Source organism: Sipha flava, unplaced genomic scaffold, assembly GCF_003268045.1.
Source record: "Sipha flava isolate LNK unplaced genomic scaffold, YSA_version1 193_pilon_pilon, whole genome shotgun sequence".
In the NCBI taxonomy this organism is placed as follows: Eukaryota; Metazoa; Arthropoda; class Insecta; order Hemiptera; family Aphididae; genus Sipha; species Sipha flava.
Window position 1 is genome coordinate 130,495 of NW_020272753.1, and position 21,686 is coordinate 152,180.

A 21,686-nucleotide genomic window follows, 5' to 3' on the forward strand; every position below is an offset into this window, starting at 1 on the left:
ATTATACTTAATCGAAAATATAAAACAAGTCTTATGCATATACATTACCAAATAAATTTAATTAAAATATACAATCAAAATTCACCATAAATGATTACCTAAAAAATTCGTAGGTACGCATACATAAAATATACAATTTTCATGTTTACATATAAAGAATTTACGGTTAAATGTCGGACTTTCTTATGTTTTTAGTTTGTTACGGCACTAGTCAGCACTTAGTTTTACACCTTGAAACGAGTAAAATCAAATAATGATTTAATCCCAAGGTTAATTATGCAGTGAGCAACTACATTTATTTGTAATAAACAATTCACATAAAAATATATTAGACAAACTGCTATAATTATGATCGCCAAAATATTCATTATTCATACCTGAATTATTCAGCCAATAACGTATTTAGAGTAACATGGATTGAAGATTTAGCATTTCAGTATGTACAACATGAACTATAATAATATTGATACCTACCTATTTTGGCGTTTCAATTCCTCTAATGTAAATATTTAATTATTTATTAAGAAATTACAAATCTTACTAATGAATTGTTTATTGCATTGATATATATATATATATTCACTCGTGCGATCAAAAAAAAGTTCAGGTTATACATATATTATAACTGTACACCATCCACCGGTATTTTAGCTGTTTGCAGAACGAAGTGACAAAGACCAAATGCATATCTTAGTGACTCAGTGGCCGTTTCAGCTCTTATTCCACACAGAATAACTTATTTTCACATAATTTGTACTGAATTGTAGGTGATATTCAAGGGGTTTTAATTTGAAATAATTAAAGTGTAAATGGGAACGTAAACTTGGAGACACCAGTGAATTCTGAATAATTTGGTTTTTAAAATGTGCATTGTAATCGGAATTGAAAAATAAACAAATACTACAACACATCATATTGTGTTCATTTCAATTTAAATTTTACTTATTGCAAAAATCTATTTATATTCCATTAGTGAAATTAACATAATTGAAATAGTTCGAGCAAACATATTAGCAAGGAGAGGGGTTTTAACTTACATTTTAATGTAGTAAGGTACATGTTAAAAATTACACTACTTGTAAATAATTAGTAAATACAATAAATGTATCGCCATACTATGTTATATTAAAAAATATTACATTGTGTAACTACTAACCATGACCTATTGTATAACTCAATTTTTATTTTATATTTTAAATAAATTTCTATTTTTTTTTTTATATTAATCATATATTTATAGGTTACAGAGAAATAAATAATTATTAATTTGATAATAGTCTTAATCATGGAAATAATTTATTTAATTTTATTAAAATTATTAAACGAAACTAAATAAAAACTGTTTACTTACATAAGCATTATGTACATAATGTTACATGGAAATTTAAAAATAACGTAGATTTTATTGTTTTGAAATTATTCAAAGAAGAAACAATTCTCGAATATTGTCGATAGACCATTAAAAACGAAGCATAACCTTTATTGTCACTTTCATTCATAAACAATGATGTTTAATAATACAATTAGAAGGCGTACTAAGAACAAAAAATAATTCAAATATTCTGTAGGTCACTTGGATGACTTCATTTATTCGTATAAGTTTTTTAATCAAAAACGAGTGATACCAAATTTGTTTTAAATTGCTGATATAATTTTACCTTTCGAAAGTTTTATCATTAAAAACCAACCCATATACATTAATTTACATTTATATTATAAAATATAAAAAATAAAATAATAAATAAATAATCTTAATTAATGAATTAACTCAATTTTTTTTTTTTTTGTATGCAATCATTGAATGAGTTAAGAATTTAATAATTTAAGATACAATTTATTGTACTAAACACAAACATCAAATATTAATGACCGAATTAATTTGAGTGATACATACAATGGTTGCATTAAATTAATATTAGAATACTACGACAGTTGTTTAATATCTACTTTATTATTGAAGTATTTATCTACCCGTCGAATCACATGCATACATTTTATTAGACAGCAAACGTAAAAATAAATTTGACATTTAAGAAAAGCCGAGTAACTTAAGTGATGGAAATACTACATTTCTAATAACAAAGAATAAAAATTATTATTAATATATGTTTTATTGTTTAATTTTTCCCCCAATAAATAGGTAAATGAAATACGAGAAAACTAGTAAAAACTTCTATTCGTGCACAAATAACATTCAAAATAAATTAACAATATTCGTGACACACGTTATTAAATATGGTACGTAGATAATCAACTCAAACTAATTTTTACTCCTTCCGCTTTAAATTTAAATTGGTTTACCAAACCAATTTGTTTTCATATTTGTATTGTGATCATATTATTTTTTAATACTGTTTGTAACTCAAAATAATGTTATTTTTATGTCATTCCGCTATTTTTTCCTTTTTATTTTGTTATTCTTGATACTTTAACGTCCTTCTTAAAGTACTTTTTACGGCTTACATATTTTCTTTTTTTCTCGTCTGAGCTGCTACCCCATGTAGGTATAACAATACATTTCTTACATAATTTTATTTTAATACAACAATGAATAATCTTTAATTAAGTGACTAAGGTTATTAACATAACAAATCACATTAAAATATTGAATACGTATAAATAAACAAGGCTAATAAGCAATTGTTCGAGAACATATAAAAATATTGAAAATATTGTAACTTTATGATTATTTCAATGTTTTGTATTAAATGAATTAAGTAATATATCAGATTGATAAATTTAATAATGATTCGGGTTATATTATAACATACTTATATAATAGATAGCGTTAAAATTGTATCATTTTTATAGGTGTAATGTAAATCACATTTAGTTTTAGTCATATACATATTAGTTTGATTGAGGGTATTTTAGTTTTTAATAGTTATATTTTAGAAATTTTTTAAAACATGGAATTTTTTCTGTGTATTTTGGAGGAAAAAAATAAAAAAAACATCAAACAAATTATAATAAAGTATTAATACAAGTATTTCATATTTGTTTTTAAACATTATAAGTACACACAATTCACAGAAAATGACACTCCTATAAATGTTTTATACACTTTGTTTTGTATTGAGTAAAAAATAAAGTAAAAACAATATTTAATAATTTTTTTTTAATAATGAAGCATGATGGCTAGACTTTTATCTTGCATATTTCAGTATCTATATAAAATTTATATTATAATATTAATATAGTAAATGTTGTTTAGAGAAATAAAAATAAAACGAAAGACGACAAGTATTAATTACATTAGAAGCAAGAATATACAATTAGAGTAATAATAAATCGGTCTGATTTCGTTTGAGAAATTACTTAACCCGAGAAATTCGTATCGGAAAAAATATTCTCGATTCGCGTTTTGAGTTATGAGGCAATTAGCAAATGTAAATCGACTTCCCTATCCGTCGTATTTTTTTCCCCCTGTGAAGAAGAAAAAATAAAAAACTAAACAAACTCGTTTTGAGTTTATTTGCACTCTCTCGGTATAAGCATAAATAAATATGCGATATCCCACGCGTTTATAATGCTCCCGGTTACGGGGTTATATACCAGAGAACGTACAAACACGCACACGTAGAAAGCAGAAATAATTGACATCTGTTAACCGTATCGGGTTGTACACCCTGCAGGCCGACGGGAGTCTTCTCGTTCGGCAGAGGTAAGGACACACACGTTCACGTGGACTTGCCGCGGAACGTATGGTGGCAGCGGCGGCGGTCACCGTATACAATTTACTTACCAACCCCGCGGGGTCATGGAAAGGGATGAAGGTGAAGGGCTGTTAATGCGCGTTTAGCCGGCGGCAACGACAAATGTTTTATGCGCGCGGACTACGGTTAAATTCAGATTTATTGGCCGCCAGGGCGCAGTTAAAATCGGATACGGTTGGAAATCCATTCGGGCAAATGGTCTCGGGGCAGACGGCGCGCGAGGGAAAACGCGGTGCGGATAGGACATACGATTTTTCCGCGATATCGAACGGTACATTATGTATACGAACTCGTGATACCTGTATTGGTGTGCATATATATATACATGTAATACAATGCCATTCGAAAGGACGAATTTGCGAGAAAATATTTATTTTTTATTTTTTTCATTTTGTGCCGCACCCGTCCGATTTTGAATAAACAATAACGATAATTTACAGGTTAATTGAATTGGATAAGTTTTATTTTTATTTTTATCTCCCCTTCCGTACCAGAAATGTATATATGTGTATGTGCGCGTAAATAAACGCGTTCGTATTATATTTTAGTACACTTTGTATGCGATCGGACAAAAAACAAACGTAATAATAATGATATTATCCCGGATAGGACAATGGCGTGCAGTGTGAACTTTACGGTCCACGGGAGTCGCCGCCGCCGCCATCGACGGCTGGAGTACGACGATAATGTGAAAGCCGATAAAAGCTGACTTAACGCATCGGTACATTTACCACGGTGGACGCGTTGTCGCGGAATGAGACGCGCAATATTCACGCTTTTTAAAATATGTATACAATATTTTAATAATAATAATAATATTGGTTTTTATTGCACGACGGAAAACGAAATAAAACGGATTGATCGCAAGAATCGAGTACTTATGGTACGGCAAAAGTAAACGGATGCCGGAGAAGAAGAAGAGAACTAGAGGAGCGAAGTAAAACATAAAAGGAAGAAGCGGTGGAAAACATTAAACGACCGGACTTTGCACCGACCGCGATGGCGACGGAAATCACATGTGCAGGCGGTGCCGTGCGTCGGAGCCTCGAGGATAAAGTTACTTTTAGGAGCATCGGATCTCTAGATTTAGTATGTATCTATTTAGTGATGTATCTGGCAATACATCGAATAACGCATTACGACCGCGATCAATTTTAATAATTGTTTTGAGTTATGTTGAGTTACGGAAGGATTGCAGATCGGAAGTTTCGCGCCCGGCCACTGGCCGCGAGACATCGGTCCGGCACCGGCTACGTGAGTTATATGAACTATTTACAACAATTATAAACACTATCGTCCGGGGTGGCACTTGTCCGGTCAACGGATGTTGCTGGAGTACTCGTACTTGTCCGCGTACCCGTGGTCGATGATGTGCCGCACCGTGGCCGAGAGGATGTCGGTTATCTTGCCGTCGGCCGCGTCTAGCCGCGAGACCAGCATTTCCTCGACCGTAGCGTTCTCGTCGTCCGCGTCCAGCAGCTCGTGCGGATTGTCGTTGATCATGTACGGCACGGCGAACAGCAGGTGCGCGTAACCGTAGAACGCGTGGAACCGGAGCTCGTGGTGCAGCTGGTCCATGGTGGGCGCTTTCACGTCGTCCGGCAGCACGGTCACCAGCGACTCCAGGTACACCGTCAGCAAGTCCTCCCACCGGTTGTTCTGCACGTCCCGGTCCGCGTTCTTGTACAAGAAGTACGACAGGTCCAGTCCCGGCGAACCGTACCTGCGAACCCGCGGGTAGAAACAGATGAAATATTGAAATTATTCGTCGTTGGGTGTACCGCGGTCGGTTTTTACCGAACGCATTTATCGACCAGCCGGTTAACGCGAACGTCAACGGTCGGGTCTTGATTTTCGACCTAATGAGCCGCCGATTCGAAACTCGGTTTAAAAGCCGGCCGACGCGAAACCAACGAATTCGATTTGCTTTTAAATACGTTGAATACGTCGATTTTTTGTTGATCGAAAAGTCGAAGCAGAAAGTTTACGGGCAGCAACAATATCTATCTAACCATGGATTCATTTTGCTTTAGCTACCCTTCGCGGTTTCTATTTCATTAACCATGTAATCGTATGTTACCGCCCTATTATTCTGTTATGTATTGAATATTTATTATACTTTTTTTTATGGATTATCAATCAAAACCTCAATAAATAAAACGGTTGTAAGCAATTGCGAATTCCAATTGCAAGTCATTTGTAGTGCATTTGTAAAACCTATTCTCTATCTACATATATTTCAAATCAATTATCAATTTCACTTTTGAAATTGACGTCCAAATCAAAAGTCAATAAATAAATATTTTTGAATAACTACGAGAAATGAAAAAAAATTCATTTTTGGGAAATATAGGTGGTTTTGCAGTAATTCGAATTTAAATATTTCTTAAACTGGTGACTAAGCCTAATCTTCAAATTTTCAACCTTAGATATAATTCTTTAGGACTTAAATTTTTACTGTGATATAAAAGATTACAGGTTTTATAAAAATCAAAAAAAAAAAAAGTTGTTTAAGAAAATATGTGGTGTTATTTTTAAATGTATTTCCTTTTTTATTTTATAAATCTAATTAAAATGCAAATTTAATGATAAAATTACAACTTTAAAGTATTACAAAATATCTATCGTTTCTCAAAGTTTAAAATTGGAAGTATTGTTATGAAATTATTTTAGTAAACAGTAAGTGACGGTATTTTATAGAGAAACAACTTTTTAAACTAATTACAAAGTTGGAAAAGTTTATGCTTTTTAACGTATTAACTTTTAAGTTAACTGAATTTACAGAAAACTAAGAATAACGTTGAGCCATTAACTGTCGTACGTCATTTAATTTAACTTAATTCGACTTGGTTAAAAAATATCATAAACTTTCCCATCCTCGTTGTGTTCTTTTGCAATTAGGCCAACATTTTCTTGTCGTTAGAGTAAAAAAGGCGAAGTTCCAACGCGAACAACTGTATACCATACAGTTACGTTTTAATGGAAACTGTACCGGATTTGAGATTTTAATTCCTCGCCCCTTCACCACGTTTTTGAATTTTTAGACGATACATGTTTAACTTATATTCTACTCAAACTGCCACGCATAAGAAAATCTTAAGTCAAAAATTTGTCTATGAAATGAGAGTTTTTACAGTGAACCAAATAACAAATGCCCATAATCTAATGGAGAATGGAGTAAATTGTTAAATAATTGCCAATTCTATAAGAAATTTTAAATAAGCCGCAATAAAAAATTAAAATATAAAAAGCTAATGAGTTTTCTAAATCTTATGGCGTATATAAAAAAAAATATACGTAATTAGTTATTTATAAATTATAATTTATATCCAATTAATTTTCAATTTTAAAAAGAAGAATGACAATTCACAAATGGCGATATTATTAATATATATTAAACATAATATGCCTAATTATAACTTCTATTTTATAGTATAAATATTTGCCTATACAAATATATATTTAATTTCCATTTATTTTTTACGTTCATCATTATGGTTATTTGTATCATTTAGATACCAAATAAAAAAGTAATTTGATATTTGTGTTAGTAAAATTCCCCGCAAAATCGTTACTTTTGATGTGCACATCTGCCCGTCATAAACATCAGCATCAATTGACCGATGTAGCTATCAAAACGTGCACATAAAAAAACAATATAATATCAACCCTTTTTTATGGTTTTTATTATCAAATAAAAAAGTAATAATAACAGTGATCATTGTAATAATTATTTCAGCTCGCACCCTAAATGGCTAAAATGGTAAATCTATGGTGCATATTACTTAAAAAAAAATTAAATAGATCAAACACAAAATTATACGGTATTAACTCTATGGAGCAAGAGTAATACTACCATTAGTCACAATTTACAATTTATACTACTTTTTTATAAAATTTGTGTTACATGTTTTATTTTCGCCATAACAATAACGTGCAGTATTACAATGGTTATTGATGATATTTAGGCAGGTCTGCACACATTGTTAATGTATATTTTTAATTTACAAATAATATATTATTTATATTATAATATTTATAATTCAAACTATAGTTAAATTTTAAATTTTCAAAATTGTATTTTATAGGAATTGTTCTTCACGTATTAATCTAAATAAGATCTGTTGAATGAATAATTATTAATAATTAATGTATATTGAATTCATCAATATTTAATTAATCTGGATTACAACTGAAACGCATATTGTATCTATAATTAAGCTACTCGTAATATTTGTGACTCATTTTATAGAAGAGATTGTGTTAAGTTTATGCAAATATCATGTTTAGGAAAGATCATTCAATAAGTGATAAAAATGTGGTTTAGCAGAAATGGGTCTGTTCGAAATTTAATTTAAAATACAAGACATTGTGAATGCCTATGAAGTTTATAAAAATTAAAAAACATAGTAGAAAACGCATACCCATAAATCTATTAAATATTTTTCCGTTACGGTAAATTCGATTATTTACAATATTTTAACATTGGAAGTTTCGTCTAAAAAAATCGCATTTTTACACCGCGACAAAAATGTCATTACTACGACGTTACACAGAACGGTGTTCTTTTTTATCAATAAAAATGGATATTATAATATCTCTAACCTCTGTAGTTTGGTAACTATAACTCACAGCATTTTACTGGGAGCGAATCCCTTTGTGTGGACGTATTATTATTATATATCCGTACACGTTTTTTGGCACGGTCCCGCGCCCAATTCACAGTGCAAAATTGATTTATTGGACAAAACGCCGTGCACAATTTAACACCGATGTCTTCTTATCTTTTTTTTGCATTCAGAGGGTGCGACCTTCATCCAAAACACGTGTTAGTGCACATCGCACAAAGGTCCGTCGGAGCAGTAATTCGGAAAACGACGCGGGATATATTTAAGGGCGGAGCCGGTACGAACGTATGAATCTCATATTTTACATTGTGTGAAAACACAAAATCAATTGTGAGAACTATTCTTGGGAACAAAACTGTAAATATTTTCCATACATGGGTGTATTTTATTCTTATAACGTAAATTGTTTGAGTAAACATTTTACCGATTAATAGGCGTGCGCAGAATTAAGTTCGGAGGGTGCATGTTATTATAATTGAGGTCCCAACATATTTTGATCGACCTAACATTATTACTCTTGTTTCATGTTTTGTTGTCATAATATACAACAGTGTCTCCTACGTGAAACCAAAAGAAACTCCCAAACACCCTCGACACCCCTATTCGTCGTCATGCAGGCCGCATTTGATGATCACGTTTTCTTGCGAAATAATAACCGAAGTGTAGTAAAGAGCTTGGTATTTATAAAAGTTTTTTTAAAATAAAATAATTTTCTGTTGTGCGAATATTATTGAAATTAGTAGTATAGTTCATTTACAGTGCATGAGTGACATTTACATTGCGTGTAATTATTTTAATACTAATTTCACCGTCACCGGACATGTAATTAAAAAGATATAGAATGGGCACATTTTAGAAGAAAAAAAAATCGTGCTCTATTGTTCATAAATTTTTTATGATTTTTCTCATTGTGTAACGAAACAAAATAACCGAGTAGATTAAGTTACATGAAATACGATTTGCGTCAGCTTAAAATGTTCTCTTTTCTTTTCGTTTGATATGCCTGTATGTAAATTTCCATAGGCTTATCCGTTGAAAAAGGACGCTCTATCTATCGCTATTCTTACACCGCAGTGCTTTGTCATATCACGATATATTATATTACCATATAAATAAGTTTTAGTATTACTGTATTAAAAAAATAAATCGAATGGTATAGTGGGTTTGCGTGAATGCAATCAGATATAAAATCGAACGACTTGAAACGATTTATCGATTAATAATATTAATAATAAAATATAATGTGTAAAGCAGAATTTGTGATTTTTAAAGTTCAACACTCATTATTAAATCAATTTTTCTTTTTTCGATAATTTAAGGTATGATATTTTTACAGTAAAAAAAAGTATATTATACTTTTATCTTTTTTTTTTTAAATAATTTAACTCTTTAATGACAATCATTGATGATGCATTCTTTTAACCGTAGTATATGCCTTAAGATGATGGATATATTATTACTATTCAACTCATTTCATCTTAACGTTAAGTATTTACAGACAATTAATATTGCTAGTTCTATAGTCAATTCGAATGCATTCAAAATTATCAGCAGAACATTGTGTTACAAAATACGAATACTACGTAAGTATGTAATTAAAAATGTATATTGAAAACAAAACTAGATTAAAACTTTTTAAGAAATTATTATGACAATAAAAAGTAGAAAAAATACATTGATAATCACGCACTACAGAAATCGATGAAGAAAATTAATGTTAAAAAAACCACTCTTTAAAACTACTGCAATAATAGTCAGTGACGTAAATTGTATAATACATATTGTATAATATTGTATTATACAGGCATATTATACGTCATGTATAAAAAAGTAAAATACAAGTGGTATATAAAAAAAAAAAAAATTCAGTGATAAGTGATAACAGTAATAAAACGACGGAGCACGGCCACACAAGTAACATGGTTATTGGTAGGTAGTTGCCAGTTGGCATCGATCATAGAAAATAGATTATACAGTATAAGCATCATTGTCTATTATAAAGAACTATTCTAGCCATAGACGATAGACCTATTAACTTAAGTTCCATGATTCTAGCTGATATATTTGTAAATCGTAATGATACATGCGATAAGTGCTAAGTCATAAATTCAAATCATAAGTCATAACCGTAGACAATAGACCACAGTATAATATACTAAATTCTATTAATTATTGATTTATTAATTACAAGCTATAAGTTAAAATTAATTGAAGTTCCTAAACGTTAGTTACTGTTTCTTTTTACTATGAGTCGACCTAATAATGTCTAATATTATTAATCTTACATTCTTATTACACTTTGACAGTTATATATTTAACAATTACGTAAACACCATAACATTTTTGTAAAATACTGTATTATACACGTATAATACATGTATAATACACGTATTATACAACTAAAAAATAAAATACAATATTTTTACATCACTGATAATAGTACGTACTACGATATTTTGATATGGAACTAATGCGCGTTACACAAGAATAATAGGCTATAAAGCAGTATTAGACCAACTACTGTTATTTTATTTTACACGTGATACATTCGAATGTGAAAGAGATATGATTAGGAATGTTGAATAAATTGTACATCGTCACCATTGTTTTGATATTATAATTTTTTTCTGTCGTGAAAACTATTTTACGACCGTAGTTAACTCGTTATCAACTGATTAAACACTAGTATATGTTGAGTGAATTCATTGTTATAACTGTTAATTTGTCATCGCAGACTATTTAAACAACGGCTTATAAATTAATATTTATAACACACGTTGCAGTACATGTGACGAATGATCGACACACATCTCGAGATTATTATTGAGATAGGAAAAAAATCTATTAAAAATATGTGTACAAAAATGGGCTCTATTGACGATGAACAGTCATTATACTTGTGCCAAAAATGTTCAATTAAAAACGATAAGAGTTACTCGAATGGGTTTCTAGTAGCTGTGTCTGAATGTGTAAAGTACTAGCCAAAACCGCCAAAACCACCAAATCTAGCTATTAAGTGTTGTAAAAAGTGAGTCTCAAAATGAATTGTTTGTACAACAAATTTGATATCAAATTTTATAAACATCTGAAAAGCTAATTAAAAAAACTTGTTGTAATAGAAAAGAAAACAACCGCTAAACTATTTCAATAAATTATCACTTTACGTAATACGTGTGTGGGTACATTACAATCAGCGGACATGAAATTTTCGAAACGTTTGAATTGTCGTTACCAAATACACATGATTCAAAAGTCGCATTTAAGATCTGTTTTAGAACCGTAGAATTCAAAATTTGTCAATTTTACCAAGTGGTAAAAGCGGCGGTCCGCAAAAAAACTAACAGATGTCGAGGCTAACCCTTTGGGAGGATTATCGGGTGATGCCGGTGACGGAAACGCGTGCGAGGGGATTCGATCGATCGGACGAACCACCGGTTAGGGTCGGCGCTAGGGTGCACGTGATTACTACCTGACTGCGCTGAACTCGGTGATCATGGCGTCCCGCGGTTGCCCGGACTCGTCGTAGCTGAACAGTATATTGGGCTTGCAGTAGTCGCCGTGGCATATGACTGCGTGCGGTTCCTTGGGCGTCACGGCCAGCTTCAGGTTGCGATCCGCCTCCCGGACGATGTTTAAGAACCCTTTGAGTTTGCCGTCCCGGTACTGCTCCTGTTCCATGAGCGGTCGAGCACCGCGCATGCTCAGTGACTTGAGCCCGTTGCTCTTGACCAGCCATCCGTCGTCGTCCCACTGGATCTCGCGCAGCTTGCCGACCAGCTTGCGGAACGCCACCGGGTTCTTCTGCTTGGCCGTCAGCGACATGCCATGGAACCGGCCCAGGGCCGCGATAGCCGCGGCCAAGTGGTCGTAGTCCATGTGCGTACCGCTGCTACCAGGCACCGGTGGTTCGGGTGCGCGGGCCACCGAGTACCCGGAGTCCAGCGGGTCCTCCAACACGATCACGTCCCCGGACCAGTGCGGGCCGCCCTCGTTGCGGCCGTACACGAACACGGGCACGGCGGGCGGTCGGGCCCCGTCATACAGGTGTTCGACCAGGAATGGCACCACGTTCTTATACGCGTAGATCTCGTTGTGGAACTGCCCGTCCGCCTTGAGCACGGTGCGCAGCTGCTCCACAGGCGGTTTCAGCTTGACCGTGAGCCGCACGTCCGTCTTTCGCGGGCCCCCGGGCACGGACACCCGGCCCGTGGCCACCACGCACGACAGCCGCTGCGTCTGCTTGGGCCGGGACGCGTGCCTGGGATCGCGATCCGGGTCGAACGTGGCCGGCCGGTCAGCGGTCGCGCCGTACGCGCCTTCGTCCGTCAGCACGCCGGACAGCCAGTGCTTGAGCGACTCGTGGCTAGTGTTCATGGTCATCGCTGCGGTGACTTTGTTGTTGGAACCGTATCCGTTCCGGGTCAGTCGGTCGACACGCGGTTCAGATATCACACGAGATCACCGTTCGCGACACTCGACGTGCGTCCTCTGCGGGTCCGACAACGGTCTCCGCGTCCTCGTCGAGACCGTTCCCCCGCCGCCGCCGCCCCAGTTAACCGACAACGTGCTGGCCGAGTGTTCCCCTCCTCCTCGTCGTCTGTGTTGCTACGGCTAAAGATTCGTTCGCGTCGCAGTGCACTCGACCCCCGACCACTCGAATACCGCGATAAACATAATACCACTTACACAGCTATTGTTGACATTGCGTGGCCATCCGATTGTTTCGACTCGAGCGAAACGTTACCGTCAACCGATGGCCGTGCTTTGCGTCAAGTAACTTATTCGACATCAATAATAGTGTTGCGAACACGATCGACTTTCGTTGAAAAACCCCATTTTAAACATAATGGGACGAGGACGCACGGGAAACGGAGGCAGTGGAATATTATCGTAACGATGTACGTTTATTCATAGTACAGATTCGTGTTGCAGTTTGGTCGGTAACCGCGGTTTTCACCGATCTAACGGTCGCAAACATTGTATTGTTCGCACAACGGTTCCGGGTTTCGAATCCGGTTGCACGGATGAAAATCGAATATTGACGCTCGGGATTGAAAGTTTTCGCGCTTAAGCTTAATCCGGGTCGAGTCGTATTCGAAGTTTCTAGCGACGGTGTTGAAACACGGATTTAATCGGCTTGACGTTTGGGAATAATGACGAGTTCAAAGAGAAATTAACATATTTTATTGTTAAGGAAGCATGCTGTCGTAGAAATAAAAATAAACCATCCTCACTCCCGGCGTCCAATAATAATATAATGACTGTACTAATAATATGCATGATGGGAAAAATTTTTGATCAACACGTTGTTCAATTACAATAACCGATATTTTTTAATTTTTTTTTTTTTATTTAATTTTAATTTTATTAATAAACATTCCTGTTGGATAAATCTATTCATTTATGTTGATTTTGATCAAACATTACGAGCACTTAATGTGGTCTAGTCGGTTAATTTCCCATCGCATTCAAACTGTAGAAGATACGTATGGTAATATAAAATAGTTACAATGTCATAACACGCGTCATTCGAATCCATCGAGTGTAATATAACAACAGCACTAATTGTGTTTATTGGATTGATAACGTTTTAGTAATTGTTTTTTTAGCATCATTGTTATTACACTTATTGTTCTAATATTTTATTGTCATGTGTTTTGTGTTTAGTTTATCGTATAAATGATTTACGTCCTCGGTAGAAATAATAACTATCGAAAAAATCAGATTAGTCTCTCCTATATTTATTTCTGAAACGATTATTCGTTTATGGAAAAGCATCATAAGTACACTCGAATTAATTTCTTCGAAAATACACTCATAGTTATCATACATTGTATTTTTATAGTTATTTTTTTTTTTGCTTTGATATTTTCTGATTTTGTTTTGTGTAATTCAAACCGCACAGTGAATAAATCCTACATTCCATTGTCTTATACAACCACACGATTATCTGATATTTCACACATTCAATTAGTAAAAATGTTTTTCATTTTAATACGTCGTTTGAGATTAAAGTGGGTAAAATATTTTATCAATAATTTAATTATAGAATATATACTGTAAGAATATACGATAATTCAAATATTGCAACTTTCCTACTGATCTTTGAAAATAAAAAAAAATTTGTTAGAACAATAAAATTTTAACGAATTTAATAAAAAATATATATACCCTTTCAGGTAAGCTAAATTAAATATGACCTGATTAAATATGTCAAAAAATTTCATATTATATTCCTACTGTTCCATTTTATACTGCAAATCTTTATAATCTTATGCATTTTTGTGACAATTTATTATTATCAAAGTAATGTTACACTTTAGAGTTACTACAAATTAAGTTCAGTACAAGTAAAAATTTAGATGTATTTTTAAAACGTCGACATTGCTTATAATTAAACAACTAATATAATTTTTGAAAATGTCCATAATTGTGCATTAATATTACCGCCCGTGTTGAGAAAATAATATGCCATTTAATTTAATTTACGTAAAAATAATTAATAATAACTTAAAAGAACCAAATATTTCGAAACAGGTAATTTTTATCTAAATATTTTTTTTTTTTAATTTGATTTTAAAACATTTATTTGTTGTACAACATAGTTATATATTGGAAAGGAATATAACAACAAAAAACGATTTCTTATCACTCCTTAAAAGTTATAAACTAATGGTTAGTTATAATTAAAAGTTCAATACTAAAAGTAAATTATACTTTTTTGAAAATACAATTTTTTTAAATTAAGAGTGATTATATTTATGCCGTAGGTATTGGTTAAACAAAAAGTTATTAAAATAAACATTTTATCGTATTCAAGGTCTAACGTGAATTCCATTTGTTAAAAAAGTGGTCAGCCTGTAAACATTTTACTACCTCTTTTGTGATAAACAACATGACAAATGTACTTAAACGCACATCACTATATACAAGTTAAACACAATGACCATTCTCTAAACTCACTTAACTATCAATAATAATGGTTGATAACACAATTACTACGGGTGCACTTAACAATAATTGATGATCTGTTATATTTTAGCAAATAACTTTTTAAACTTATCCAACATTTATAACAAATGTTTTCATAAGTAAGTATATGTAAATTAAATTACCATGGCCTTCCATTATAAAAAGTAACTGACGTGGATAGAAAATAAACCAATAATAAAATTGAAGCAAGTAATTACATTCCAATAGAAAATGTTTGTATTTTATTGCCCTTGCCTTTTGTAAACCTTTATAAGTAATACGTTAAATGTAGAAATAATTAACATTTAAACAGTATACTGGTACTTGTATTTTGTTTTTAATGTTATTGATATGCAAAATATTGTGAACAATTACATAAAAAGTATTTTATGTTTGGAAACTATTATTTGCATTATTTTATATCTTTAGCATTATTTATTATCTACGAGTTTATTTAATTTTAAATGTTAACATTGACTAATTAAAATTTTTATAAAAGTTACACTGAAACTTTAATATAGTAGAATAAATAATTTATGTTAAATTTTAATACTCGTCTAAAACAGCATATGATTTGAACAATTACATTTATGAAATTGATGAAAATTAATTTTGTCATCTTATCAGAAAAATAAATAATAGAACAAAAATATCAAATACTTATGATATTTAATAATAAATGTATATACAATATACTAATTTAAATAGTTTTGACAGCAAAATAAGAACCTTAACTTTTACCTAATTAGTAACCTAATCCAACTACAACGATAGATGACAAGTGTCGCTTATAGCAAATAGCTTTTGAATAAACGATATCATAAGTATCTTATAATGATGTTTATGATACCGTGGTCATTGGGTCACTTCGTTACCAAATAAATCATAGGTATTACCTACCGAAACATCCGAGTTGGGTCTCGAGTATTAGGGGCTAATCGCAAGTACTACACTAGTCGGGTCCCGGATTTTTATAGGTATTACACTAGTTCCTGAATACTTTTTGGTAAGTACTACATTATACTAACATTTTTCTTCTCATTTTAACAGACTTAGGACTGTCTATAATCTATTTAGACCACAAGTATGGTTAAAAATGTTTTTTATGGTTTTTTTCTTATTTTTAGTTTCTTTTTTATTAACTTTTAAGTATATTATATAATGATTTTAATATTTTTAATATTTTTACCAACACAATTCTAATAATTAATATTTTAATGGAATAAAAACTAAAAAAAAAAAAAAACTATGAAAAACATTTTTAACCATATTTGTGGTCTAAATAGACCATAGACAGCCCTAAGTCTGTTAAAATGGGAAAGAAAATGTTAGTGTAATGTAGTACCTATCAAAAGATATTCAGGAACTAGTGTAATACCTATAAAAATCCTGGACCCAACTAATGTAGCACCTAAAAAAATCGGGACCCAATTTGGATTTAGTATTACCTACGACTTGCCTATGCTATTATTACAAGAAGGTAAATAATTATTTCTTAGAAAATAATAGAATTTTTAACATTTTTTTTTCATGTTGAAAATTAAAAATATATTTTTATAAAGACGTATTTATTAAAAACAAAAAGCATATAATAATTTCATAATTTTTGTCACATATTTATTTATTATTAGATTAATGTCATTTATCATTAAGCCGTAAACGTAGATCGTACATACCAAATATGCTGTTCATTTTTCTTTCCCAAAAGGGTTATTTTTCAAAACGTCAGTCCCAAAGTATGCAAGGCATAGTTACTTACAGACAAACAAAAATTCAAGGTGCAGATTATATTGTGGGGCCACGGGAGTGATAAAATGAACTTGATTAAATTTCAGTCAATCTACATACGATATGTTAAATATCAAACCAGGTAATATTTTTCTCAAATTAATGATAATATTTTGAAATATTAAACTAAAATAATTCTTTCAAAAATATTTATTACTGTTTAGTTTGTTCTTCATCTCATAACATAGGTCATCCAAAAATAGAATTTGAAGATTGAAGTGACAGATTCAAAAGATGAATATCATTGGAATTATCTCAATTACATAGCTCAATTAAATTAATCTACTATATCTACGGTATTAAGAAAAACGATAATGAAAACGCTGCTAAATTTATTAATGAAATTACGCACACTACACTAAATAAAGCTAAAATGATTCGAGTACTATGGAAGAGATAAAAAAAAAAACATAAATCCATCTTTTATGTCAACAGAGGAAGCAATTTCGATAATTATAACTACTTCTCTATCAAAGTTTCAGTAAAATATGTTAAGAAGTAATGCAAACTGGTATAGATGAAAATGTAAGTAATAAATTTTACATAATTTTTCAAAATCCATCGAGTTGCCATAAATTTGATTTTAAGTAATTTGTTAAAAATTGTTGGGAAATAACAGAGAGTTATATAGTTCATACCACCTAGTATTCACAACTTTTTTTTTTTTCAATAGCCGCTTCATTGATATAACCAATCGGCAAATTAAGTGAAAAAGCATTAGAAGCTAGAAAAAAAAATGTCAACAATTTTAGAGAAAATTATACACGAAAAATATCACGAAAAAACACAAATTCAAATATTTTTCATAGTCTGTTTTTATCTTTAGATTCATTAATAAATAGTAATCGGGAAGTAAAAACGAAAAAACGAAAATTATATCAGTCAGTAAAAGACCTGCTTATTACCGATGACATTGAAACCGAAAGTGAATCAGAGCAAATGATAGTAGTGAATGTGAATAAAATATATTATTACATTTATTTTATGTGAATATTTTTTAAAGCAAACTCTTGTTTGATTAATAAAAAATAAAATGTATTATTAAGAATTAATTTTTTAAACACTAAATCATTTAAATATTTCGGCCACTTTTTTTAAATTTTAGACTACTGTGCGGCGGCGAGATGTTCGGCGTTGAACTGTTCTGTGATGAATAGTTCTAAGGCGAAACGGTCATGGTAAATTAGTTGCGGCGAAATATCCGGATTCGTCAATTATGTTATTAACAATAATATTAGAGTATAAATGGTATATTTTTGTTAGTTTGTTACCGACGACATTGTCTTTCGGAGAAAAAAAAACCACAATTACTCAAAATAACTTATCAATACCGCCGTTCAGGACAATGTTAATGATGCCGACTGGACATCGAGACTATGGTGTTGAACGTGGGGTACTGAAGTCAAAGAGCAACGTGTCCACCGGACGCGCATGGCCGTCGTAACGGAACATCACGTTGTTCCGGTTGAAGTTTCCATGACACACAACCGAAAACGGTTCACGGGGTTCGATCGCTTATTGTAGCGAGCCGCAATCGGTTTCCATCATCAGTTTGATGAAACGATCCAAGTGATCGTGGTCGCGGTACAGATGACCGCTGCATTCCAATAGTCTGTCCACTACGCGTTTTCCAAATTTTCACATCGTGTTGTTCTGCAATAACCAGTTATCATTGGTATTCCGAAACCTGTCCAATATATTGGTTATAACTTGACGAAATCCCTATGGATCTTTGTGTTTAGCCACGTACGACATCCCCTGGAATCTAATAGTTAAAAAACACATTATTAATATCTTCCATGTGTAATATCACTGATTCCAGAATATATCATCAAAAATTCGAAGTATCCAAGAAATTTGGACGCAACCTATAAACGTTATTATATTTATTTATATTTGACTCATTACAAATTTTAAAATAATTATTATACCTATAATAGTTTATAAAATAACTGATATTTTCAATTTTCATGATAACCATTTACATTAAATACACGTCATCTTCAAACAGTGGTGAATAACTATTAAATAAAATGACAAGATACTTCATATTACCACATATTTAAAATAATTTAAATATATAGATCAAATAAATAAATTTTAAATCTTTACGAAATTACTGGTCATATTTAAAAACAAAAGTGTAGGTATTTTATGAAATAAAATATAGAATAAGAAAATAAGTTTATATTTGTTTATTTTTTTTATCTAAGTTAATTTGAATCCATAAGCTCATTAAATATCATTACCATACTGCTTTGTGAATTTTCTTATTTTTTGGTTCATGCATTTTTTGATAACATTGCGATAAAAATGAAAATGAATCGATTACGAAGTTTTATATACTTATTAATGTAGTATAGGTTTTGATTTTTGAACTAGATTTTACAAACACACGCATACACATAAGTATAAATGTGTTACAGTTTAAACCCTAAATTCGTCAAAACTAGTTTTAACTAGTCAATATTAGTTTTCACAAATCAATTTCATCAAAAATGATTTTGACTAGTGAAAACTAGAATTAATCAGGACTTCAATGTTAACATTAATTTTAAAATACAATTTTGTAACAAAAGTCAATCAGAAATAAAATTTATTTTTATTATTTGTTTTGACAAAGCAAACTATCATGGTATTTATACCATAGTTCTTATCATATTTTTTATATATAGTAGATATATCATATATTATATATTATATTACCTATATTATATTTATATATTATGATACAGTTAAACATAATAAGAAAGAGATTTGTGGAAGTAATATTCTATTTTTTGACATACTGTTATATTTTGCAGATTTTATAAATAATTGTATTACTAATTAATAAGGCTGAGATTTTATTGCCCCAAAATTGGCAAAAAAAGTTTTAAAAATATTTTAAAATGCTTTAAAAATCATAAAAATTCGTTTAAAAATGTATTTATTGTATTATAATACTGACGTTATAAAAATTATGTTGCCAAAGATATTTAATTATATTTATTTAACATAATAATAACAAAATAGGTGCACAAAACGTGGTATTCACTTTAGGGCACATTTAAAAAGTTTACGAAAGGAGTAAAATTGTACTTAAAAGTATTCAATGTATGTTAGCATTTATAAAAGATAATAGTTTAGTTGAAGTATATCCTTATATTGATATTGCTCTAAGGATGTTACTATGTATGTACACCTTCAGGTAATTGTTCAACAGAAAAATCATTTTCTACATTAAAAAGGGTCAAAACTTATTTAAGATCAACAACGGGAGAAAATCGTCTTAACTAATTAACAACCCTCAACATTGAAGCTGATTACTTGAAGCTGATTGAAAACTATTAATTTTAATAATATTATTGAACATTTTTCTTCTCAAAATTCAAGAAAAAAATTATAAGCTATCGATTGTGTTATTATATATAATTAATAATAAATATAATATATTTAATCTAATTATAAATATATATAATAAATAAATAAATAATAAATAATAAATATGAATAAATATATAATAAAATTAGTAACAATAATGATGTTCTAGTTTATTTAGTTTAACTAATTAAAAACTAGTTTTATTTTAATACATTTAAATGTAATAATATAATAATTTAAGTGATATCTAATGATTTAAAAAATTAAAATTGATTTTTTACTTTTTGTATAACTTAAGTACTCGTATTAAGTTTTACTAACACTTTACTAATTATCAATTAATTTATTATACATATATAGTTATGATAAAAAATAATAAAAACTATAAAACATTTAATTATCATATATCAATATATTTATGCATATTTAATATATATATTTATATTATTATTTAATAATTTATATGATTAAATGGGATTTTATAAAGACCCTTTAATAACATAGTGAATTTAGCTTTTTTTATTATAAGTAATTAGGACGAGAAAATATAAATATAAAAAAATAAATAATTACAATACTAAAGGACAAACAAATCAAAATTGATTTAAACAATTTTATAATGTTTGATTTTAAAAACAGATTTTATAATTATATTATTGACAAATAATTAGTACACTTAACTAATCATATTATTAATAATATTGAATTTACTCACTTCGCTCAGGCTTGTATTGCATTGTCCAAAAACAATCGTTTTTGGCTTATACGAAATTCTAAATATTTAACATTTTCCAATACAATCATATCACTTTCGCTGAATTTGCCACATCTATTAAGACCATAAAAAAACCATGGTAAAATTGTTGGTATTAAATCATAACAGTTTAACAGAAACAGAATGATCTTATTGTACATGGTTATTTCGTTATGAATTGTAAGTCAATATTTAATTTTTCACGAATTTTCTTACTTTCTGGTTTCAACTTGATCATAACAAGAAATTCCGATTTATCAGATTTAATTACATTACCAAATACAGGAAGAGACACAAATTGATCGGTCACTGTGCAATCCTTGTCTTATTCAAATGACACAAAGTCTAAATTTTTTCCAAACTCGCCATTGGCCACAATCGCAAAAATTATTTTTTGTAAAAGTGATTCCATTTTAATTTTTAAAAGTACACTTCGACCCAATATTATATGAAAGACCTAATTAA

General features: G+C 30.8%; 1 protein-coding gene and 1 long non-coding RNA gene across 4 annotated transcripts; one reads left to right on the forward strand and one right to left on the reverse strand.

The window, feature by feature from the left end:
- Window positions 1-4,514: 4,514 nt before the first annotated feature.
- Window positions 4,515-12,862, reverse strand: LOC112681625. Its single transcript, XM_025551871.1, has 2 exons — window positions 11,814-12,862; window positions 4,515-5,439 (listed from the first exon to the last, which is right to left on the reverse strand). Exons 1-2 carry the CDS (start codon window positions 12,722-12,724, stop codon window positions 5,034-5,036), a joined length of 1,317 nt encoding a protein of 438 aa, XP_025407656.1. The 5' UTR covers window positions 12,725-12,862; the 3' UTR covers window positions 4,515-5,033.
- Window positions 12,863-14,060: 1,198 nt separating this feature from the next.
- On the forward strand, window positions 14,061-18,298 carry LOC112681626. 3 transcript variants are annotated; one of them, XR_003148417.1, is made up of 4 exons: window positions 14,061-14,358; window positions 17,025-17,186; window positions 17,269-18,058; window positions 18,210-18,298. It is a non-coding gene; the product is annotated as an uncharacterized LOC112681626 (long non-coding RNA). The 3 variants fall into 3 exon arrangements; XR_003148416.1 differs by lacking the exon at window positions 14,061-14,358 and having other exon boundaries at window positions 16,942-17,186; XR_003148418.1 differs by lacking the exon at window positions 14,061-14,358 and having other exon boundaries at window positions 16,942-17,186; window positions 17,293-18,058.
- Window positions 18,299-21,686: the final 3,388 nt, after the last annotated feature.